Source organism: Tachypleus tridentatus, chromosome 8 (genome assembly GCF_004210375.1).
Source record: "Tachypleus tridentatus isolate NWPU-2018 chromosome 8, ASM421037v1, whole genome shotgun sequence".
Lineage (NCBI taxonomy): Eukaryota > Metazoa > Arthropoda > Merostomata > Xiphosura > Limulidae > Tachypleus > Tachypleus tridentatus.
This window is the reverse complement of record NC_134832.1, coordinates 71289019-71315442: the sequence shown is the minus strand read 5'-3', so window position 1 is coordinate 71315442 and position 26424 is coordinate 71289019. Positions and strand designations below refer to the sequence as shown.

The window sequence follows — 26424 nt, the reverse complement described above, 5'->3', positions numbered from 1 at the left end:
TAACACACCACTTTGGCCTTGGGGTGGCCCCCCTTGGGTCAATTGGCTGGTTTACTTGAGCTAGGATCAACCAAGTACCATTGTTGAGTGTTCTTAACAGGTGTTGTGGATATTGTATCTGATGCTGTTATTTAGGTATAGTGCTCATGAAACTGTGATATTGCTGCAATGTCCTTCTTTGACATTGTAGTGCATCCCCTTGTAGGGCTCCATGGTGGGTGGGGTCAGTGGGTACTGAAATATTCGTTTTTATTTTTTTATTATGGATTCTCCAAATAAAAACCTAAATAAAATAATGAAAAGACAGTCCATAGGTAAATTACCACGACTTAAAGGTTTTGAGCAGCAATTTTCAACATCTGTAACACCTGTGCCTCATTTTCTTATACTACATTCTCTTTCAGACTAACCTTTAGGGCAGATGTTTCCCTTTTTCATTCAGAAGGGACTATAGGGGCTTGCTTGCCTGCTCTTCAGAGTCAGTAAAGAAGCTTTGCTCTGTCGACATATTGATGGAAACATCAATGTCTCAACACAGTGAACTCCTCTTGCATTCAAAGGTGTTTGGGGATATATTCCCTGAGGTTACGCTTCATAATACCTTGAAGAACATCCCCGAGTCTGAAATTCATGCTGGTTTCTCCACCCAAGGAGGTTCTGCAGTGAGGTGTATATCCACTTGCCAATATACAATTATGACCCCGACCAGTGTCCTCATTTTGACATTTACATCGCCAACACCACCTGCCACAATCAAGGCAGGTTACCTTAATTGCATGGTATGGCCATATTTTCCAAACCCTCTCAGATGTTTTCAGTGTCAACGGCTCAGTCACTTGAAGACTTAATGTTGTGGTTCCTTGACGTGTGCTTGTTGCAGTGGCAAGGACCATGATGCCTGTGAGTGCAAAATGGACCCTCATTGTGTCAATTACAATGGCTCTTATCTATCCTACTTTCGTTCTTGCCATAAATGGTTGGAAGAAAAAGAGTTGCATTTGTTTTAAAAATGATTCAAAACATTACTTATCCTGAGGCTCAAAAGTTGCTGTCCTCCACTTCATCTTGGATGTTTGCTGTTGCACTTTGTTCCACTACGACAGTGGGAGTGCAGACGGATCTCTCTCTGCCTTCAAAAGAATCGTTCTCACCCCAAATGAAAAGTCTTTTGACCTCCATGGTTAAAAAACTTGATGAATCAACTTCAACACCCATCTCTTTCCCTAACATACATCCCAACAAACCTCAAGATCCACTTCCTTTGGTTCCAGGTATGGGCACTTCCTCAGGTACATCTTCTTTTGCCATCCCAAGATGCAAAATGACCATTTGTTCATGTCCTTAGTTGCTGGAATCCTCTTCCAACAGCAAAGACCTGTCCAATCGACCCAGGGCAGGATCCATGGAGGTCGACAGATCTCCCTCAAAAAAAAACAGTAAAGAAAAAAGATGTGGTCTTAAACAGAAGGGCTGTCCACCAAATTACTTTTCTTAGGTATCCCACACTCTCACATTTTATCACTTTCTAGGAGGCCCATGCACGTGCATTGTGGGTAAGATGTCAAAGTCAGAAGGACTCTTGAATTAAGTTCATGAGCAGCATATCTTCTACCACCAGTTCCAAAGTCATATGGGACAAGATTCAAAAGGTCAGTGGGCAATATAATTCTGTCCTCCTGTTGATCTTGCTCTCTGATGGCCAGGAAATAACTGATACCTGGAGCATTGCCGATAATTTAGGTGAAAGCTTTTGCCAGGTATCTAGCATTTCTGCTTCTTCCTTCACCTTCTTAGCCATCAAGACTCAGTCAGAGTAATCATCTTTCTTTTTGAGCTGATTGTCTCTGTGACTATAATCATCTCTTTACACTGGTGGAACTCAAACTGGCCCTTCATCAGTTTGGCAGTACATCGGTTGGACCTGATGTACACTATGAAATGCTATGTCATTCTATCTCCTGCTTCTCTTACTATTCTTCTGATTGTTTTTAACTGAATATGGGAAGAGAATGTTTTTCCTGATGCTTGGCACCAGGCTGCTGTCCTACCTTTCTCTAAGCCCTGGAAGGATTTTAAGATTCCTTCAAATTACTGTCCAGTTGCTTTGGTGAGCTGTCTCTGTAAGACCTTAGAGAGAATGGTTAATGCTTATCTTGTTTGGTTTTTTGGATCAAACAACCTCTTCTCACCCACCTAGTGTGGGTTTCAAGACAGCACTCCACCACAGATCACGTGATTCTACTTGAAACGTCAGTCAGAGAAGTCTTTTTCAAACAACAACATCTTGTATCAATATTCTTTGACATTGAGAAGGCTTATAATACAACATGGAGGTATGACATTTTGCGAGACCTCCACATATGTAGGTCACATGACCATTTGCTCGTTTTTATTAAAAATTTTAAATGGAGAAGCAATTCCAAGTTCATGTGGGTTTGACATTTTCCTGTTCTTTTCTACAGGAACTTGGAGCTCCTCAGGGCTGTGTTTTGAGTGTCACATTTTTCAGTATAAAGATTAATGCCATCACTGAACAACTTCCTCTTACTCTTGCAAATGGGCTCTATGCTGATGACTTTCACATCTCGTGTCAGTTGTCAAACATGAGGTATATTGAGTGGCAGCTGCAGACTGCTCTCAATCATTTACTGAAGTGGACCACAGCAAATGGCTTTAATTTTTCTGTCTTTTTCCGTGATATTCACTCTGATCCTGAAGGTTTGCTGCATGTGGTCCCTGAGACAATGTTCTTGGGGCTTATCTGTAACTGTAAGCTGACTTTATACCACACATCAAGCAGCTACAGGTCATATGCACAAGAGCACTGAACATCCTCTGTGCTCTCTCTTCCACCACTTAGGGAGTGGATCGATGTTTTATGCTAAAAATATATTGTGCTCTTATTTGATCAAAACTAGACTATGGATCACTGGCCTGTGACTCTGCGAGAACCATGGCCTTAAAGATACTGGATCCCATTCATCATTAGGAACTTTGGCTCTGCACTGGGGCTTTCTGCACTTCCCAGTTCAAAGCGTATACACAGTCTCATGTACCTTTTTGCACCTTCACTGTTTGTCGCTGTCATTACTGTATGATTCGAAACATTGTTCCTTACCAAAGCATCCCACCTGGGGTTGTGTTTTCTTTCCTCGGTTGGCCATGCTTTTGCACAACAGACAATCTGCTATTGCTCCTTTAGGCCTTCTCTGGATCACATAGAAGCTAAGCAGTACTCAAATTACACTATTTATACTAACTTGCTTAGTTCTCTACTGGACCTGTGACTGCTTCACATTAGTTCATACCCTATTCTCGCCAATATTCAAAAACCAACTTGCCTATTTTTTTTTAACATCTACTTCTATCCATTGTTTCTGGATACTGGGCCATTGTAGTGTGAGGTACATGCATATGGTACAGATTGTTCATATAAATTGTCATGCTTTAATTTGCATGAATCCCCTTCAATTCACAAAGTCCTGAATTTGGGCCAGTGGGTGGCTCAATTTTCCTAGGAGTCAAATCATCAACAGTTTCACAGTCCTGTAATTGTGTATCACTCAAATGCTAGATATAATCTAGAACTGGACTGTCCAAACTAAAGATCAGACATTGGGTAGTCTGTTCTGAAGACCAACCATTCCAGGCAATTACTTGCCTGAATTGCTTCAGGAAACAGTTCAAGTCTTCTTTTTCAGAACTTGAAATTTAGTGTTGTAATCTCCTTTGCCTCACTCATGGTGGTATAGTCACCACAGCCTCTTCTCCATAAACTGTCAACCAAGATCTGACTGAGATAACACAAGTATAGGGTGGTAGGCATTCTTGTGCAATGTGACCTTTGTAAACTTAATACACAAGAGTTGATGCACAGAAAATACACACATCAGCAGAAAAACTCTACAATAACCCATGTTATTATCCTTGTCATAATACCAAAATGTTCTCTTTCCTGTATACTTTGGTGTTCTCAGGTAACACTGATTTCCCTCTAGAGTGACAAAGATAGTGTGCAAGTAGAAGGTGATTAGTGAAGATGTTTATCATGAAATATCACTGAGTTAATAATAAGTAAAGTGATGTTGGACACAAGTGTAAAACTATAATTGTGCATTTACTTGTGACAAGAAACTGTTGCCTTTACTGAAGTGCTAGATTGCAAGCTGTTTTTCTCTCAATAGTTATTCCAGACCTACTCATTTGAAAACTTGTACCAGACTGAATAAGCATCATGCAAGTTAATTAAGATAGTAATGTCAAACTTACATTACCTATGTGACTGGTCATTTCCATTGAAACATAAGAGAGGTTATAACCTTCAGGATCTTGCCTGACTACCAATGGAAAACATGTACAACCTTACAGTTTTTTTTCCATAAGAAGATGGTATTGCCTCAGGTAAATGATGGAAACCAACTGGCAGCTGGAGTGACACCAACTTAATGGCTGTTTTGACCATGTTATTTGAAAAATTGACATATGCACACATAAATGAATAATTTTGACAAGTTCTTATATTAAATAACAAGGTAAAAAATGCATGGTATATCTAAATACAACAAGCATAATAAATTTTATGAAACTGTTTTTCACTTCCATTCCTTAATATGTGCACTATAAATCCTAGGAAAAATGTTTTTTAGATAGCCACCTATCTTGTAGTTTTGGAACAAGATTATTATGAAAGTTTTCATGTCTGAAGTGCTACAGATATACATGATTTTTGCAGTGTAATTGTGTTTTCTATTCTTGAAGGTCTGTTCTAAGGCAGATTTAACAAAGGAAAAAGCTGTTACCAATACCTGAACTTAAAAATGCTAATCTTGTCTGAGTTTGATGCTAACCTTTTCTTGGGGATCTTAGTGTGTATGCTAAGATATTTTACATTGTGCAATTTAACATGGTACTATGCATTTGATGTCAACTATTAATGTGACCTTACATTGCTAATTTAGTAATAGATCATGGTGGAGGAAAGTAAATACCAGATTCATTATATAGGGATAAAGAAAAGAATTGTAGAGTGATATTCTAGGGTTCTAGAGGTTATGGAAATGCAATATTAAAACTGTATGATAGATAGAAAATATTTTTATTCTTCGTATGAAAGCCATCTAGCACTGTAACTTGTCTGAATCAGATCAATTCACATTCATATTCTTTGAAACATGTAACATCTGATCTTTTTGTTTTATAGAAGACTTGTAACTTTTTTTCACAAGCTTACCACGTTTCAGGTAGATACATTTAGTATATGCAGAACTATAGTCAGTATTCCTTCTCCATTATAGGTTGGTCCATTAGACCTTACTCCCTCATGTATATTCTATATATTAAAAATATTTACAGTTCACATAATCCTTGGCTTATAGGCCCAGCATAACCAGGTGGTTAAGGCACTCGACTTGTGATCTGAGGGTCACAGGTTTGAATCCCTGTCACATCAAACGTGCTCACTCTTTCAGCCATGAGGGCATTATAATGTGTCAATCAATCCCATTATTTATTGGTAAAAGAGTAGCCCAAGAGTTGGCAGTGGGTGGTGATTACTAGCTGCCTTCCCTCTAGTCTTACACTGTTAAATTAGGTACAGCTAATGCAGATAGCCCTCAAATAGCTTTGTGCAAAATTCAAAACAAACAAACAAACAAACCAAAACACTGGTTTATAAACAAAAGTTGAAACTAAATCTCAATGTTATGATTGAAAAACCTTCTGCCATGGTGTTTGAGAAAAAATTTTGTTTTAATTATCATATTAGTGTCCCATCAACCAGAATCTGTTGATCAGTTTACTTGTTAACATGAAGCTAACCTTGAGCATAAGGTAAACGTGCGTGTGTGTATGTGTGTATATATGTGTGTGTGTATATATTCAATTTTCTATTTTTCATTCAAGCCTTTAAATAAACTTGTATACTTGAGATTCTCTGTAAATAATTAAAAGTTTTAACTGTTTTATTTTACAGGGAAAAATTTTAACGTAATTTTTTTTTTCTTAGTGTCAGCCAGAAACGTACTTGGAAAGATCGACAGACTTATGACAATCGCAATGGTTATGTTTATGATTATAGTCCAGAGTTTAGAGATCAAGTTTCTCCTCCACGATCAGGTTATATGCCAGCACCCCAAGTGGACAATGTTCAGCCCCCAACATCGGCAGGGCCTCCTCCTTATGCAGCCCCACAAGATGTTCCTCCTAGCATGGGATCACAACCTTTTCCAAATGGCCCATCAGAATACACAAGGCCACCACCTTACTTCTTTCCAGGACCATGAAGGTGCATGATGTCCATGATCAGTGTTTTGTAACTAAAACTAAAAACTGTTTAATACTGGTGCCTAAATATAGCATTAGTGCAGTAGGTCTTGTAATCCATCTGGAAGATTTAGCCCTTTTATCTGTCTACTTCTTGAGGTGGTCTAGAGGTATATGGTTTTATTATTAATATTATTTTCCAAAAATATCATCTTATGTTTTCAGCATTTCATCTCTCTGCACTTTTTGTGTAATTCATGGGAACATTTTTAAAGCACTACAAAAGTGGTTGTTTCACTGGTGGAAGGTCGTGTGTAAAGTGTAGTTTTATTGAATGTGAAAGTGTAAGGTTGTTAGATTCACATTTACAAGAAACAAATTACATATAAGCAGATGGATCACTTTGAATTATTATGTGAATAAGTTTTTTTTTTAATTGGAAGATATTGGAACTTATTTTTCTTTTTTTAAATTGAGTAAAATTTACAGTTAGCAAGCAATAAGGGCTTTGTAAAACAACTCTATTAAGAGTAACTGCTCAAGGTTATGGAACATATCAGTGTATTGAAAAGAGTGGGAAGCTATAAGTAAAATTAATCACTCGACTGCTGACAACCAAACAACTTGAATGTGACTTGACCTGAGAATGTATGATTTTAGTGTATGAGTTATTATGATATACTTGTAATTTCAGAAACTAATTAGAAAACTGTGTTTTGATTACAGCTTTTGTCTCTAATGTGTTAGACAAAATTCTTTTTATAAGTAAACTTCTGTCAATTTTTATTCTACGTTGTATGTGTGTGTGTGTGTGTGTCTATATATTGTGTTTTGAGGGAAATATTTGCTGTAATGTTTGTAGTTTAACTGGCCTTACAGTATGAAAAGTGATTATAGTTATGATTACTTTATAAAATATATAAGTACTTCATTTTTTATTGATATTAAAGAATATATTCAATCATCTATTTTTAAAAATGTTTCATTTTATGCCAATAATGCCATATTAATTATGTTTTTAACTTTTGACTAATCATCCTGTAACTGAATCTTGCATTTATCATTGTAAATTTGTAATTTTTATTTATCCAGGAAAATCAAGAAACTTTGTTTTCCTAAGATCATTATTAATAGCTCAAAAAAAAAAGCCAAAGGAAGACTGGTAAATCTGCTTTTTCTCAGCACCTAATGAAAGAAAATCTTATTTTGAAAAAGTATTGATATGTTTATGGTTACTATCATCATTTCATCCTCAGCATTAAATGTAAGTTGATTTAAAGCTTTGTTGTAGAATTTCAAAACAAAAGAATGCAGTTAAAGATAAAGGATCTAAAAGGTTTTGCAAATAGTGGTAAATCAAGTCATAAAATTAATTTTTCTATTTTACTCTGATAAAACGCACACATTACTGCTTGCTTTTCTTCTCTCAGAGTTTTATAGTCAGATATTGTATTTTTGTACTGTAATGGAAACATGACAATTTTGATGGCTAAACTGAAATAATAAAGTATTAAGACAGAAGTAACATCTATGCACATTTATGTGCATATATTCAATTATATTTAACTTTACAATGTCAAAAAAATTCCTGGTTAATGTATTTGCTTCATTAACCTTTTGTTTGTCTTTTTTTTTTTCTTTGAATCATATTTCTTTCCTGATTGAAGAATAATGAAACTATATTTTTATGGTAACCACCAGAATTCACTTAGTTACTTATCTCTGTGTAAATAAAAAGATCAGAGTGAATGTTTACACTCATATTTTTAGTTGTTTAAAATCTGCATGGATCACTGTTCTCTTCCTTTCATCTATACTTTGTTGTTGTTTTTTGTCATTTCTAAAAGTCTCTTCTGTAATGTTTCATTTTTAGCCTAATTTACTTTTTATGGAAATGATGTATTTGTTTAGATTCATACTTAAGAAGATTGGAGCAATTTGGAGTTATCCTTTATACTTGAATACACAGGGAAATTGTTTCCAGCAATACACTTGGCATTCTACTGTACTAGTTTTAATCCTGGGTCATCTGTCTTTGCAGGAACAAAAGTTTACAACTGATGAATCACTGTTGGAATTATTTTTATAACCTGACAAGGTAGCAAGTGCTTTGCAATGCCCTGTAAGGAAGGTTGAGTCATAAATGCTAGGAATCCTAAATGTAACTGGATATGTTGGTAACACGTTTAATCTGTTTAGAGGGAACACCAGTTGTTCCACTCTGTTCTCAACTACACTGTTCTGAGTGGCATTATCAAGATATTCCTGGACAAGTTGCACATGAAACACCAAACTGTTTGACATTTCTTGGAAATTGTTGCATTGGTCACTATTCTGTCTTCACTCAATTGTAGCTTTAGATTTAACCAATATGGTACATGTGAAGGTAGCCATGTTTCTGCTGGCTACAGTTTGATCATTAGTGCTTGTTTAATTTTAGGGGACTCATAGTGATTTGTTTTTATACTAATGGGAGGTGTGGAAGAATCTTCTCTTTTTTTACTTAGTTGCAACTGATAAACCATAAAAAAAAAAAAAAAAAGTATTTGGATAGAGATCAGTTTAGGTGTACTGGGTGATGGTTGGGATTGTATGGTTATAAGTATCATTCCAACAAAGTTCAAAGTCTTCTATATTTTCTTGTGGATGGTTTGGTTAATTCCATGATAGCTCTATTGTTGTTAATAGTGTTGGAATAGTCCTTAAGTCATCTGGCTGACTAGGCACTTTCTGTCACATTTTCATTTGCACAAGGGCAGAAATTTAACCTATACTTGTTAGCCAGAACCCTTATGGCATAGATAGTGTATAGTATATCACTGAATACTGGCTTAAAATATAAAGTTTGGTAATATCTTTCCTTGTGAGATGTTAAACTTAATTTAAAACCTCTTGTCAACTAGCATTAATACCACCTTGTTTAATTATTTTTAAGACTAGTTGTTTATTCAGGACTCTGACTAAGGTATGTCTCCTCCTACTTGAATTAAAGAAGTTACTGAAAGTTTTCACGTAGTGAGTGAAATTCAGAAGTCTAGTTATTTGTTTACACAAGTTCACTTGGGTATTGTGTATTCTTTCCACAATGGTTGCACTACAATTGTTCCATACAAGTTACCAAGACATTGTAAGAGCAGTTTTGTTTTTTTGTAACATTGTAAACTTGCTGAAAACAAGCAGTACATGTTCTGTTGAGACAGATATGCTGTCTGTCACTAAGAATATTGTAGGATTATATAAGGGGGTACTGGAAAAATCAGATGATCTAATGGTATTTATGTACTGAAAGAGATTACAGTTGAAAAAGTCATTTTTCTTGCTATTAAAATCATGCAAGTTGTAAGTTTATGATGTATGAAGAGTGAGTAATTGGTGTCATCATGTTATGGTGAGTTATGAAATTATAGCTTTCAGTTTCAAAATGATAAGCATTATAAATGAATACGATGTTGTAATAAGTATATTGTTTAGAATTTTTCATGGATTTTCTGACAGTTGTATTTTAGTTTGTCTTTTCATATGTATATATCCTTTTGTAGTTTCCTGAAATCCACCATATAGTTAGCCTTTATTTTCCAGCTTTTTAATTTTAATCTAAGATACTGAAGAAGAGCTATTTACTTCAAGCTTACTTTAAGCTCACTGGATATATTGGTTTAAAATAATAAAATTAGTAACACTTTTTTATGAGATGTTGATTTTTTCATCATCAACTAGATTTAATCTCAGTTTATTTAATTATTCTTGAGACTGGAGTAAACAACTGATTACTTGTTCAGGAATCTGAGTAAGATATACTCCCACTACAATTAAAGAAATTTCTGAAAACTTTTTTTAATTATTGAAATCTCACAAGTCTAATCAGACATTTATATGTGTTTATATAGGTGTTCCTTCATTGTTTGCCCAATATATTTATTAGATATTTTGGCAAGTTATTTTAGCTTGTGGTAGACTCATCTTTTTGTTTAGGGACATGCAAGTTTAGCTTTTCTTTTTTTCAAAGTTATACATGTATGTACCTATCTAGATTTACTAGTTTACATTTCCATGCTATTTTTTATGCATGTTACATTTTATTTTAATTTTTTATGTAGTTTTCAAGTCTATAGACATTATTTATATTTGAATATATGTACTGAACATGGCATAGTGATAACTGTACTGGATTGTTGAATTCTAGGGTTTTCATGGTTTGATATCACAAAGTCATGCTCTGCACTTCTGTGTAGTGCATTATATGGATGACGATCAAATCCCACTGTTTAATTAGAGTAGCACAAGAGCTAATGATGGATGCTGTTGACTAGCTGCCTTCCCTCTAAACAAAAAGTTAGGGCTGGCTAGTGGAGGCAGATCTTATTTAGTTTTGCAAGAATACCTGAAGTAAACATATATAAATATGATAGAATATCATTAAGAGTTCTAAGTTTTTGATAAGCTACTCAGACCAAGGTTTTGTGTCGAAAGTATTCATTTGTGATAACGTCATCATTTACACCAGTGCTTGAATTATCAATTTTAGTGGTTTCACCAGAATTGTTCCAAGTAAATTACCAAATGTGAGGAGTCTTTTTTTTTTCTTCTATGCCCTGGTAATATTTTATTGTAATATATTGCACTACAGGGTTTACTTGGGACAAATATATTGTCTATCACTAAGGGTTTAATAGATGGCATGTTTTAAGCATTGTTGAGGAACAAAATCAGTTGAAAGTACTTTGCTTTGAGTAATTCGTTTTTGTTGTTGCTTTTACTATAATCATTTGTAAATGTGTGTGTATGAATGTAGGATGTTCTTTTCCTTTTATTTTGTTACATTTTTCTTTCTGTTAATGCTATAGTATTCATAACTCTTGTGTTAGGCTCATGGTATGCACAGAATATAAAAATAGTGCTAATTCAGCAACTAGAGATGTGCCAAGTGAACTGAGATATAAAGTTGAAAGTTGTTGCGCCTTTTTGTAACACACCTCACTGTTTTTAGTTTTTTATGCTCTTATGAAACAAAGGAGTTTTTAACTATTTTTCATAATTTGTATATTATACAGGTATGTTAATTTATTTTGCAGAATTATCTTAATGATTGTTTCAAAACTGGTTCCTGTAAGTATTATGGTTGTAGTCAGTTTAGTCCTGTAGCCACTAGATGGCGTTGGAGATAGAAATATGGAATTTGCTTAGGTTACCGTTTGAAAAAGAAAGTTTCGAAGCATTAATGATTGGTCATTTTCTAACGACGAACAGTTCATGGATAATTTCATTAAACGTTTGTGTGTATGTATGTGTTTTCATTCTACAAATTTTGTGCGTTCACAATGTGTCTAACATTTTGGCACTATCAACCTGTTTCTTTCTGATCTTTCTTCTGTTAGGTGGTCGTACAGTGTGTACGTAGTTATTACTGGTTGTTTTATTGAAATATCTAGATGTTTCCACACTGTAGGTAATAGCTATGTTAACGTAATGCTGTTACCCCTCGCGGAGGCATTTCTGATCTTTCAATTCCTAATGTTATCTCACAATGATTTTATTTTTTTTTGTAGTTTTAAATGTATAAAAACAGCAGCAACAAACGGCTGTATTAAAGTTATGTAAAATAAACTGCTTTTATTTATAAATAGAATGGTGCAAAAATTCATCACAATAATTCTGTAGGCCACATTTTTCATGGATTGTAATGAGCTATCGGCAAGTAATTGGTGATTTACTTGTATTGTTATAAATGCAAATGTATCATAGTAAGTTCTTTACCTTGTATTTAAAACAATTTTTTATGACGGAATGTATAATTAACAATTTTATTGATATCTTTTTATTATTGATTATACTTGTGTAAAGACGAGTTTACATACATTATGCCTAAACCATCGTCATTCGTATGTCCAGCTTGAAAAATGCATATTAATAATATATTAACATAATCAAAGAATGCTTACGCTGCTTTATAACCGCAACCGTCTGATATCTTGAACAGAAGTCGAACCAAGAACCGTGTGAAGTTACTGTCATAAACGTCCACACATTTAACGTATTGTTTTAGAAAAGTTGGTTCACATCATTATGATATTTTAAAATCTTGTGTGCTGTATAGTAGTTTATTCAACAGATACTTATGACCTTTGTTGATCCTGAAAGTGATGGTAATATTGTTACTTTGAAGAAGATTAAAAGTAAGTAAAATTTACAAGAATTGGTTAAAGTGACATGCATGATTTTTGACAAATCAGATTTTAAATCAAGATTGGACTGTATAGAAAAATGGTGTGTTAGTTATATTTATGGTAAACTATAATTGGGATGTGCCTGAAGTCTTCCATCCTGTATAAACAATTTGCGACCGGCCTCTCACAAAGACATTACTGGTGCTTTTATTATAAGAGTGATTATCTTAAGTCATTTTTCAACTATCATTTACGTTGCAGTAATTATGGTAATTTATTTCTGAAGAGTTAAACACGTGGTTAATAAATATGGTCATTTTATGCTTTAACAGAAAATATATTGAGAAATGAAAAAATAAATTTTGCACCAGAGATTGTTTGACAAGTAAAATGGAAGATATGCTAGGCCTGGTGCTGATATGTACAGCGGAAACTATTTTTATATTTTTAAACACTAAATTCAAACGTATCTATTATTATACCACGAAATAAAAGTTAAGGCTAATAGTTTACGAGTAACAAATGTATATAGCTTTAAGCCTGATTAAAAATCCATCCATTATAAGTTTGGATAATGCGAATCCAGGTTTAGGAATTTGGGCTTTGAATTTGAAGATGAATTTTTGAACTAATCGCCGAGAATTTAAGATAGGCGATTAAAATAATTTGAATTACAGTACATGTATGATATATTTTGAAGTTATTCTTTTTAATAATAATAATAAAAAAAGAGTTGCTTACACGATGTTTCGATGTTAGCTAAAAATGTTATCTTTGTTTTCGTCAATTTTGTATTCAATCTTTGTTAAATAGTATTATTCGCTATGTAGTTATTTGTGATTATGCCAGATATACTGAAGAAAGTAGTTGCTTCTTTTGGTGGTGTTTATTGTTTCATCGTTATATAAGTATATATAGTTTGATAAAATCATTAATTCTATAGTTTAGGCAATAGAGGTGCTTTGAACCATATAGCATTGTTTTTGGACGACGTACGTTACGAAATATTAGGACACTGTGATACTGTTACGTAAGACCAAAGGCAGACGACTTTTTTATCTTCATTGGAATTTTGTCTTAATTGGGAACTTAATTGGGTAAATATACTTTTAAATCTGTAATAATTTCGCGCAACGTAGTATGCATTATTTGTCATAATTTTTGATCACATCTTTTGTATTGTTGGACTATAATATATCTGGTTAGTAATGATATTTTGCTTGTGTATTACATGTTTTTCAGTATGGTCAATTCGGATTATGTATCGTATTTATGTTGTATGTATAAGTATTTGGGGATAAGCTGTCGAGTATCCACTTTTTTGGATTGTTTGCTGTTCTATTAGAAAGTTCATGTTTGGGAATTGTTGGCTTTTGAAAAGTGGATTATGGATATATTTCAAAGAACTGAATAAAATCGTGAAAAAAGTCGAAAGCTTTGTTTGCTATTCTTTTTATACGCTTAATCCTTTTACCCACGGCATAACGGTTTGTAGAATGACTTCGAGTTTTATCTCAAATACAAACTTCTAGCTTATAGTTTCATCTCTTGATCGATTTTAGATCTAATTACAGCCGCAACTGTAGAGGATTCTTTCTTGTTTTCGCGATAAAAAAAAGTATCAGTAGCTTATTTAGTTTTAGAACACATTTTCGTTGTTTTTAAACATATTATAGTATCCCTTTAAAAAAACTGCGTCAGAACAATCGTGACGGCCTGGGTATTTTTTTACCAGACATTAAATGGTAGTTCCGTGGTAATATATATTTCTTGACTTCAAAACCACATGTCAATGTGTTCAGATAGAGTTTTAAAAGTTACAATGTGTTATCGAAGCAAGGCACCTTTTTGAACACTAATTTGAAACTATTCAATTAAAATTAAATTCAAAACAGTGTAGATTAACTGTGGAATGTCCAATGACATTAGACCACGTCGTTTTTCTAGCTTATTCATGAAACTCTCTTATAAATTTAAAAATAAAATTTTACACAAATAATATTTCCGAAGCTGTGGTAAGAGAAATGTAACTGAAATATAATCAACGTAATATGATTTGGCGTGAGAGTGAATGGAGAGGAAGAGTGTTCCTCTAACTGACCAATCTCAAAGTGGTACGCTGTGAAATAGAACATGCTTTTTATATACTTTCATACACATACTGTTTTCTTAACGACACATTATGTTAAAACAATTTTGTAGGTATTGTGATGCATTAGAAAATTAATCTCTTTTTTTTGGGGGGGTGGGAATGGTATGCAACAACCTTTTTCGACGTAAACTATTTAGACGTTCCTATTATAGATATAGAATTGTCAAGGCACTTAATAGCATGGGAAAACAAATAAACTTGGTCATCAAAACCATGTAGAAAGAAATCTGCTAGAAGTATCTTAAACTGTGATAAGCAAAATGTGATGTCTTATCTTAGATTTGAATCTACGAACATAAATGGCTGTACCAAAAGCCGTTCGCATACCCCATAATAATGTCTTTTCCGTCTGGAAATGACAACTTCACAACGGAAACTTTTGAAGTGGAAATCGTGTTGCATGGTCGGTGTCAAAATGTAAGACAGTTGATAGGGCATGATTGAACTTGATGTCGTGGTTAAGGCTTCAAAATAGTTTTAACGTAAAGATCAACCTCTGTGTTAAGGAATTTAACGAAGGAAAATTTTCAGTTTGTTTTCTGAACATTTCGTTGCAAAAATGTTAGCAAAACATGTACAATATGTATTGTTTAAAGCCGCTATTTCTTACATGTGACTGTTCCATACGAGATATGACTTAACGGACTATGTAATGTAGTACATATTAAATATTTCTTTTCAGTCTACAATCGGAGGGGAAAACATTTGTATATGACGCCATTAGTAACGTATTTATTTAGCTATATTATATGAATGGTCAAGCGTACTCACAAGCTATTTATTTTGCTTTTGAAAGCTCGACCAGTTTCATAAGAAACTGATTTATCAACAATATAATCAGACCCATGAGAACTCGGTCTGACATTTTTTACGAATTACCAAAAGTTGATAAAATTAACATTACAATCAAATCTATAATCTCCAGTATTGGCCCTTTTAATTGTGAAGTAAAAGGATTTTAGTTTCATTTCTCAAAGAGTTTGTCAAAAACGATTATACATTTAAAGACAATTTCAAGTTTGCTTTCTTTGTTAAATACTTAAAATTTGACAATAGTTTTTGTGTTAGGTTTGATCTGACATATTTATATGCAAAAACCCCATTCAATGTATTCGTAAAACTATATCTTGTCTATAAAAGTGAAATGAATGTTAATGGCTTCACTATTTAGTTAACAAACGTGTTTCAAGTGCTTTTAAAGTTTACTGCCAAAGTTATATTTCGAGCTCAGTGATGGATTTTTATTATCGGATTGATGCAATTTCCAAGGAATCAAGATTAGCTCCCAGTTTGAATGACTTGCTCCTAGGTGAAAACGACTTGGTTAGATAAGCTATCAGGACAAATACAAACCTTTGACTTGCAAAGTATATGTGAATTACTTCATAGGGTTTTTTTAAGAGCAGCCCCATGTTAAGTTAGTTATTGATTATCTCAACCGCCAGCTTGCATATATTAAATACACAATAGAAAAGCAAGTGAATTGAATCTTCTTCATTTTAGACACTAAAATTAGAAATAAAGACAAACGGTGTGGAGTGGACAAGAGTAGTTTTTTTTCCTGTTTTATTTTAATTTTACATGTTTTGTTCCAAATTTCTATAAAAACACAGATTTTATTATAGTACACAGTGTTTTGTAGTTATACAGCAATATAATGTAATATCAAAATAAACTAATGAAAACCAAAATAGTGTTACTGAAAAACCTCCTTTCCGGTAAGAAGAAAGTACGATATGGAAAAAATACGGTGGTATCTATAACTCAATACGTCATCCGCTGACCCTCGTCCTACTGCATCTAGCCGGACACTAGTAACTTAATATGAAATCAGCTGCTAGTTTAGAGGTGGTTACAACCTTGTTGAACTGGGTAGTGAGACATGTAACTCTGGATCGGATCTGGTGAACAACGTGAACTTTGGATTCAGTCACTGCTTCAAAAGGCAGCTGGATCAACGTCGCTAAGAAAGAGAGAGAAGAAGTTAGATGAGCTCTTAGTGGTAGAGCAAGTGATTATTAATATTCCAGGGTTTACATAAATAACTAAGGTCACGCTCAGTTGAGGGCTGGAGAAAAATTCGCCCTCGCCGAAGGATCCTGGTATTTGTAAGGTTGATGGATACCTCAGGCTTATATTTGTCTACAATAGTGATTATGTATCGTGGGGAAAAGTCAAGGGAAGTACCAGCTATCCAGCGGAGGAAACGCTAAAGCAGTAGTGAAAAGACGAGTTTTGTCAGCTTGGATGCTCAACTAGAAAAACTCTCTAAATGGTCGAGAAATCGAAGTGAATCAAATATATAGGTATTAAGGATGATGATGCCCGTGGCGCCACTAATCATCTATATGGTAAAAATTGATTTATTTATTACACAAAAAATTACATCACGCCCACAATTTTTTTAATATGAGTGAGACGCACATTCTAACATTAATGTGAACAAAATATATTTTTGTGTGTTGCTTCTATCTGTTATTCACGCTAATATGTTATGACTGAAAAGTTTCGGAAGCGATGTCACATTTTAAGTCTGGTGGTAGTAAAATATGAAACGCTACAAGATCGAATTATATTATCTACGCCCTTAAACGCGACCCGCAAGACATTTGTGGTAGTTTTAAAGCTAAGATTTCTTGCAGGCATTATGTGTTAGATCGATAAATCCCGGTATATTTGAAAAAAAAAAAAAAAAAAATTACGCTGTAGGACAAGCACATAAATGTAGACGTAATTTTATTCATTAAAAATACACTTAAATTAAGAAAGTTGTGGTATTCGTAATAGTGAACAGATATGAATTAGTTACGGGCGTTCATGTAGGACACATTTTTAGAAGTTGAAACAAAGAATTTACAAAAACGAAGAATGAAAACCGTAGTAAAAACAAGTAGTTAAAAGGTGTTTATGACAATCTGTAAAATAAACGGAAGCTAAATTATTGCAAAGTAAACTAAAAGTAAAGTTGTAATGAAGGCAAACGTCACTGTTATGCAGAAACGTCTGAATGGTGTGCACAGTGATAAGTATATGGGCCTAAAACTGTGATTACGTGTTTTAGATCTAGATAAATCGAGAAAGCCCATATAAATTGTATTTAGTGTAATGTTCCTATTACACATGGCTTAAGTATTGTTTGCGTGAAATATATTGCAAATAAAAAGCTGAAGTTGAAACCGAAGTAAATTGTCACCCGAGATAACATTGTTTCATCGTGTACCACATTTGTTGCATTAAAATGTTTAACAAAGAAAAAAGTAGGTAAAATCTTTCTGAAAGAAAAAGCCAACATTCAATCTTTACCTTTCGAACAAAGGCCTTTCTAATGATATGATACTCATTGTATCTGATCGAGAAATTTACGAGAAAAGTTACGGACAGGTAAACAGAAGCATATTATTTATACAGATGCCCTTCTTTTTAGGTCCATAAATAGGAACTGAGGTTTGTCTCATGCAGGCTTTCACTTGTATTAGTTGGTACAAAGGTTAAACAATGTATAATTTGAAAATATTAATATATAGTGTGAAAATCGAAAATGTTACATGCTTTATACGGACAGTTATGTAAAACAACAGCAACTAATGTTCGAATGTTGCTAGTAATACTTATAGATAGTATCACTTTTTGTGGCTGTGTATTTATGATGCAGGACTACAATTCTTAACAAAGATGTAATTTTTACACGCGTTTTTCGAAGTATTTTTAATATTGAAATGTATTTTTCGTTATGTGTGTGTGTGTGTTTTTTGTTTGTTTTTTTTCTTACAGCAAAATCACATTAGGGTATTAGATGAGCCCACCGAGGGGAATAAAATCCCTGATTTTAGCGTTGTGAATCCGTAGACTTACCGCTGTGCCAGCAGGGGGCATTTTTCGTTCTAATTTTAAGAAGTATACTAAAATAAAAATTATATTGGCATCAGGTTTTGTTTTTGTTTTGACATTTTGTAGGTATAAAAGTTTCTTGCAATTTAAAACACATGTTATACAAGAGATGTGCATTTTGTATTGTTTAAACTTAGTTCTTGTTCTCAACAAGTTAAATTTATATTAAAAAAAAAGATAAATGCTGTATAAGCAGAGCACTAAAAGTCAAATTTCAATATCCACGCTTTGTGCTTGACCAAGCAACATAAAACAATTATAATATTGTCGTTAAGGTTCAAAAACAGTTGGTTCCTTTTTTTATTTTGCGTTATATTATACTGAAACTTTCCTTTTCACATTTTCAATTTAGATTCTTTTCTATTGCAAATCACCTGACTGACATTTTGGGGCTTTGCGTTTTTTTTTGTTAGAATCTGTTATTTTATGAGTGTCTTAGTAGAAAGCTTAAACGAAAACACTTTGTTCTGTATGATATATAAAGTGTGTTTCCTTGAGTTTTAGACGAAATGGTTAGCAGTTATACATTTAAATGATATTAAAACGAGTTTTCAGCCATTCGATGTGTTATGTCGCCACAGTCAGACTTATGACTGGAGTAGTATTTAACAGCCAGTATGGGTATTCGTATAGTGAAGTTGTTAAACTCTACAGAACTAAGAGACACCGCATTTTAAAGACAGGAGACTTGAGTGTGTTACAAGGAAAATTCACACAACAAAGTGTTTTGGAAAGTAATGAATTCTGAAACCACATCCCAAACTAAACCAACGCTTTCTCTGAAAAGTAAAAAAAAACTGTGGTCAGGAAAGTTCACCTGGAACCGCCGATAAGATAACAGACGAGACGAAGAATGCTCACAAACCAAAAGTCCACAAGTTTCTAGAAATGTAATTCCGAAAACTTAAAATAAAAAGACTGTATTAGGATATCTGTGCAACATAAGGATTTCCATCACTTGAAGAAGAAGGACTATGTTAGAATATCTGTCGCATAAAGACAAAGACAAAGAGAATGGCTATACTAGGGCCAATTTAACATCTACACCAGAAACATCAGTAACAGCAAGGGTACCCAACTGATGAAACAATGTACTTTAGTCTTTATAAGTAGGTATGTAAGAAAAATGTATTTAATTAGCTATAATCACTGCCAGTTTGATTTTTAGTCTTTTTCCCAGTAGGTAGCTCGCTCAGATTGGAAGTTAATATGAATTCGGAGGGAAGTGATAGGTGAGGATTCTGGCAATATAAGGAGGGAAGCTAAGTTTCAATATATGAATATATGTGTTTCGATAGAGACTGAAGGTTAAAAAGTCGATCTTTGTTTCAAAGAACAAAGATAATGTTTTTCACGATAAAAAAATAAATGATGCTTTTTTCAGGGTAAAAAAGATATTTGGTTCGGGTTTAGAAAATAATATTTTCTGTTTCAGGGTTAGGAGTGAGAACGTGTATTTCAGAAGTAAGATATATCACTTTTGTTCTAGAACATGGAGTAGATATTTACTTCAAAGTACTATCTTAGAGAGAAAGGATTTAGATGCGGAATTTGGTTCAGAGTATAAATATGGTATCAGTTTCATATTTGTAACTAACTACACTGGTGTCATCAAAAAAATTATTCTGTTTCACAGTATGCAGATACATAATTATTGGATAATATAAAGCGTATTTTAATTAATAAAAGGATCTTTATTATCTAAAAGGAATGACGCGTATCTGCCAGTAAAATAAATGGTATGTTTTTCTGGAATTAAAGACGAAATTCATATATGGAGTGGGTTTTTGACAAACCCTTCAGGTTTCTTAATAATCACGCTATTACACAGTATTAATGAAATTATGCTTTAATTCACACATTTACATTTATTTCAGTACAATAAGAATATACATATGACAGCTTTTACTTTAGTATTACCAGTTCTTATAACATATGGAAGACTTGTTGCGGCGAAAATTTCAACAAACGAAGAAACTTCTGCCGAATTGAAACTGAATTTGATCACGTTAATCAATACGTCTTCTTATAACAAAACTTCGCGGGAATATTACTTCTTAAGCAGATTTCAATACTTTAATGACGCGTATTTGGGTTAGAATAACTAAAGTATTTTATATTTATCTGAATTACTATAGAAGAGTAACGCCACCTCTTAGCTGACTTGGGCATCAAACTGAGCATCAAACGCTAGTAAATGTCCATTATGATTAAGTTACATCACTTAAAATTTTTAAAAGGTAGTTTGATATTCAGTATTTAAATACAATAGTTTCATTGGGGGCATAAATATGTATGGTTAGACATGGCAAAACATACACAAGAAAATTTTTATTCTCTTCTTCTATACAAGTTGCTGTCATTGCAGTTTATACAAATCAACAGAATACTTAATAGTACACGCAGCAGTTAACAAACAACGGCAATGCATGCAGATATTTACACATAATATACTGTCAATAACGGCAGACGTGCTGTCACATCAAATGAAATGTGTGTATGTGTGTGTGTTTTATGTATGCTTATATTTATATTGCAGCAGAGCTGGCGTAACATGACGTTTTTTTTTTTATCATGTTAAGTTAGTTAAACGTTTTCTCCAGTAATGTGTTGTCTAACTCGATTGTAAGTTTAGCGTTACGGACTTGATTAAATGTAGATACAGTGTGAAAAAAAAACTGAAAAGAGAAAGAAGGAAAATAAGTTTCCCAAACCTTGACCACCGCTGTTATTTTTTGTTTCACAATGGATTTTTATTTTTAGGGACTTAAGTGGCAGATTATCTATTTACTGAAGTACTAGGTAGAGGTAGCTATAAATATATAATTACCAACTAACCTTTATTTAAATACATTTCTACGTGCTTTCCACACTGTCAACTGGACAGTATTCTCTCACTGTATTCAAATCAGTTTTATAAGTTTTAGGAAAGACCACTAGAGTGCTCATCAAGTGAGTAGAAATGAACGAAATGTTAAATAAATTATCAAGAATAAAACCACCTTATATTCAACAGAAGTAACTAATTTTTTGCTCTGTATTCTAAACGTCACAATTCTATAGATAAGAAATTAAATACAAGAAAGTTTCATTCAAAACAAAATTAAACTAATGCAGCAGCATTTCAATAATTTGATCTTTGCTATATATTTAATTATACTTATATTTTACATGAAACCTTTATGACTTTGCGACATGACAATAAACTAGTAATAAACAATCCAGTTAAAGCAAATTTTTGAAATTTATCTTTTCTTTTATCAACACTGGTTTATTGCGTGCAAAACTGAATACTTGAAGATTAATATTAAATGAATTCTTATAGATATTTATATCAATTTGTTCTTATAAAAAATACACTTTGAGATTTTTGTAACAAAATCAGTAAACTAAATATGAGTTACAATTTACTTTACAATTAAATATTTTATCCTTTTTAATATGCGCACTTGGATGTAGTTTATAACTATGTTCGTGATGCTTAAGAAACATTTATAATAATAATAAAAAAGAACTACAATTCAAGAAACCCAACAATTTTAAGAGGTCAACCTTGCGAAAGTTCTTGGGTATTCTAATTTGTACATAATTATATATGTGGAAATTTATTCACATATATATATAATATATTTTAGCATATTTACTACTAATATGCTAAAGTTTAATTTAATTTAGTCTATAAGCCAAATCCTCTAGAGTTTAACATTTTAGAGATGTTTCATTTAATAAAATATAGAATTATGCTTTTTCACCCAAATGGTCCCTAGACAGCAATGCCTATGTAAACGCAACACCAAGCAGCAAAAAAGGCTTAGCAGTGACGAACTGTTTCTCACTTATTACTTCTATGCCACTTCACTACATTACAAAGTTTGATCCTTATGTGATAGTTTTATTTTATCATAAATTCCTGTAACCTCAGTCCTTGGCCCATCAAAAATCCTTGCACGCAAGACAAAGGCGGTGTAGAATGAGTTAGCGACATCTGAAGGCAGTCGGTAGAAAAGAAATTTCGGAGATCACGGTTTACGGAATTTTCCAAATAGCGACGAAGCGGCAAGATGTGCATAATTTCTGCAGTCCATGTTGTAAGAAAGTCTTCCAAGACGTGATGAATACGTTTAGGAGGGGGAAGAATTGAGCGGCTTCGAACGAACTGTGTCTCTAGTGAGAGAAAAATAAAACCACACTTCCTAGAACATATAAACATTAGCAAGACAAAAAAAGGAAAGTAATAAGTTTAATCGAATACAAAAATATCTTGAGATTTCGCTGATGTCAACTAATTTTTACAGTTTTTTTTAGACTATAAGAAAGATTTAAAGATGTATAAAATATGATTCTCGAGCTTAAGACTATGAAAATTGTATATATGTTTAAAATGTTATATCAAAATGTTCAAGAGTTTGCGTAGCCAAAGCAATGATAACTTGTTCCGCATTTTGTTTATTTTTTGTTTAGCACAAAGCTATACAATGGACTGTCTGTACAATACCCACCATGAGTATCGAAATACGTTTTCTAACGTTATTAAGTTTTTAGACGTTTCACTAAGCCACTGGAATGCTTGTTCTGTAAAACAACATACACGTGTAACAGGAAGACATAAACAAACCGTTTCAATTGTCCCTACCATAAAATGAACTACTTAATAATTATTTTTGGACTAAATTCTGTACTGTATGTGTCACCTATAGTATTCTTGTAAATGATCAAGCCAGTAGAGATTCTGGATTCTAGTATTTATTATCTTCCATAGTTACAGTTTTTCAACCACTCAGCACTCACATCAGATTGTAGATATTAGATCTGTTAATATGATGCCGTACGAACGACAGCAATTTTCTTAATGCAGAATAATTTTAACATAACGATTTAATCTGCTTGGTCTAAACAAATGTCAAGAACAGGAAACAAGATAAAAATATATTATTTACCGTTTGGAATTCTCTGGTAATAATAGAAGACAGGGTGAAGAAAGTTGGATTTGTAGGCAGCTTCAACATCACTGATGGCACGGTCCTCTCTTAGGGTATCTTTCCCCGGTCCGGAGAAGTTCTCTCCGTATTCCATGGACAAGACAATCACCTCTTCTGCCTTATGTCCAGCATAAGTATGGAGATAAGACAGCAACTGGAGAGGGTATTCTTCCAGTATTTCGACTCTCGTATTATTCCTGTTATATGTAAATTATTCAAGCAGTTTATTTTACAAATTTACATCAATCAGAGTAGTATATACAAAAGTTTAAAACGTATGGATGACAGTAAACGTAATTTTGTAAAAGTATAACCTTTCAATTCGATATATACTACTGTTTATACTAAAATAAATACAAAACATAATGACATTATGTACGCACATGGGTTATAAATATTTACGGAAAAAAGCCTAGTTATGAGATGCTGCAGGAGGAAAAATCTCAAACCTTTTACATCTCAGATTAGTTGGAAAAATAGATACAAACAATGCGTATTGTGAAATGGAAAGAAAGGTCACTAAAAGATTAATTTTGATAACTACAAGATAAGAGAGAGAAAAAATACTCAAAGGATTTGATGAGGGTCAAACTAACAACGTTGTTGTTTGGTTTGAATTTCGCGTAAAGCTACACAAGAGCTATCTGCGCTAGCCTTTTCTAATTTAGCAGTGTAAAACTAGAGGCAGCTGGCCATCAACATCAACCGCCAATTCTTGGATTACTCTTTTACTAACCAATAGTGGGATTGACTGTCACACAACAACGCCTCCACGGCTGAATGAACGAGCATGTTTGGTGTGACGGGGATTTGAATCCGCAATCCTCAGATTACGAGTCGAGCTTCCTAACCACGTGGCCATGCTGGGCCAAACTAATAACAAGTTACATTTATTTAAGCTATATGTGTGTAAATATTTATAAAATAAAAAATAAAAACAGCAAGCATTAATGTTCTAATTAATAGCTACTACAAGAAAATGCACTTTACGATCACTCTAATATTAGCCAGGTTTTCAGCTTGAAATATAGAGTTGACGGTGCTGAGGATTAATAACTGTTCATAAGAATAAATTCCCTAGTTTTGTGCTGGCAGGAAACTTGCTTCCTTCCTTGTTGGTCGTGCTTACTTTGATGGCTGTGTACAATTGATCGATGCCACTATTTCCATTGCAATGAGCTTTCGTGAAAGTGAGCGAGATTAATCTTAAGCTACACATCTTGTCAAACATTTCATAGCCCCTTCATTGGCTTCTAAGTCCACGTTTAAGTAGACCACAGAACAAAACAAAGTCCATTAGAGTTGCATTAGGTGACTTAACAATTTCGTGGTCAAATGAAATTGTTGTTATTGTAGTTTTTCATCCATTTCTCTTCTGAACAGACACTGATTTCAAGGTGTAGCTGGAAGTATATGGAATTTTAACTTGTGAGCTTTTGTCATCTTCAACTTCTTTTTTACTATCTCGTTAATAATAACAAAGAGCTCATTTTTTGTTACTATAGCTTTCAATTTGTGGATGAAATTATAATTTCTACATTGACTGGGGATTGTTGCTTCTGAGACGTGTTCTCATATATAATGAGATTGTTTTTAAATTCCGGGGTCAAAAAGGGAGAATGTTATGCTCACAGGTATATTTCATTCAACATGGAAGTCAAAAAGCCATAATAAACAGTATAGGAGGCTCAAAATATTTGCTTGCAGAGGAGTATAATTAGTACTAACTGAAAACTAAAATTAACTGACAACAGTTGAAAGCTTAAATAAATAAATGCTTATTTGTATTGGTGTTCCTACTTACATGCTGACCTGAAAGCAACAGTTTGATATAATGCAGAATAGAGGAACTCAAACAAAACAAACTCAAAATCCAAACTAGCTTCAACTACAAATTATTAAAATGAAATACTGTAAAATAAACAAACCTTAAATACAGTAACAGGTAACTCTAAAGATACAGAAATTCAATTCAAGGTGAACATTTATCACAGTTACAAAAAAATGTAATGCCAAACTAAACTCAAGATTGTATAAAATTGAACGTATTTAAGTGACATAACGAAAATGGATCAAAATAAAATAATTTGTAACCAGGAAACACATTCTTTACAGGACTTTAATGAACTAAAATCATTTAGTTGATACCTCCTTTATAGTCATTAAGCTCTGTAAAAATTTAAGCTCAGTCTGATATATTTGGTTGAAATTTACTGGTCATTATGACCACCGTACTTATGCTGTTGGTCTAAGCTTTTTGGATAACTGTCTCAATTGCATGGCCCAGAGATTTTCACATTTCTTTAATTATACAATGGTGGACAAGCCCAGTTTTTGTGGAATCACTTTAAGATCTATAATTGGAAATGTGGTTATTTTGTCTGGATGACATCGGAGCTGATGTCCTGGATGGTGTGCTTATAATAATTAAAGGATGTAGGTGTTCTTTGGGTGACTTGACAGTTCTAAGAGCCTAAGAATTTTTAACTTCTGAACTTTTATCACTTTCAAATTCTTTTTGTGTTATATTGTTAATGATAGTACACTTTAGGAGTACTATCATTAGTGTGACGTCAGATGGTGCTAGTACATCATTCTATCTGATAATTAATATTGGCGCATTGTTTTCTACTGCTATCAAGTCAATGAGGAGCCATAATTGTTGCATCACCGTCAGAGAACAATGCAGATATTGAAGATAATGTTGTTACTTGGCACTGCTGTTAGAAAATTCAGAGTGGATCGCATTTAGTTTCATTTGCTCAGAATTTAGCCTTGAATATTGAGTTGTACTCATCTTCGAGGATACTTCTAAACCTCTTTTCATAGCTGCTAAAGTAAGTGCATGGTGCACACTCTCAAGCTGATAATTTGGTGTTGCAAACAGTGCAAGGTAACCTTCATCATGGATGTTTTTCTTTTACTTGTTTCGTCTAACGGTTATGCATGTTCAATAGAAAGTAGCAAAGTAAATTTAAGT

General features: G+C 33.3%; 2 protein-coding genes across 21 annotated transcripts in view; one reads left to right on the top strand and one right to left on the bottom strand.

The window, feature by feature from the left end:
• Positions 1-13859, top strand: part of LOC143222633 (prominin-1-A-like) — a 111231-nt gene extending 97372 nt beyond the window's left edge. For 9 of the 17 annotated variants that reach the window (XM_076449364.1, XM_076449358.1, XM_076449366.1 and 6 more), the window contains one exon: positions 6005-7701. Coding sequence is in view for 10 of the 17 variants with exons in the window: in XM_076449358.1 (XP_076305473.1) it covers positions 6005-6281 (277 nt within the window). In the remaining 7 variants the exon portion in view is untranslated. Of the gene's footprint in view, positions 1-6004 lie in introns of all 17 variants that reach the window. The other 8 variants (XM_076449369.1, XM_076449353.1, XM_076449352.1 and 5 more) reach the window with 1 other exon arrangement.
• A 2297-nt stretch (positions 13860-16156) lies between these two features.
• The window catches only part of LOC143222632 (FAD-dependent oxidoreductase domain-containing protein 2-like), a 122333-nt gene continuing 112065 nt past the window's right edge, over positions 16157-26424 (bottom strand). For 3 of the 4 annotated variants that reach the window (XM_076449348.1, XM_076449350.1, XM_076449347.1), the window contains 2 exons: positions 23403-23641; positions 20299-22629 (listed from right to left, as the gene is read on the bottom strand). In XM_076449348.1, coding sequence (XP_076305463.1) covers positions 22358-22629; positions 23403-23641 — 511 coding nt within the window. In that variant the 3' untranslated portion in view covers positions 20299-22357. Of the gene's footprint in view, positions 16541-20298; positions 22630-23402; positions 23642-26424 lie in introns of those variants that run through there. The other variant, XM_076449346.1, reaches the window with a different exon arrangement.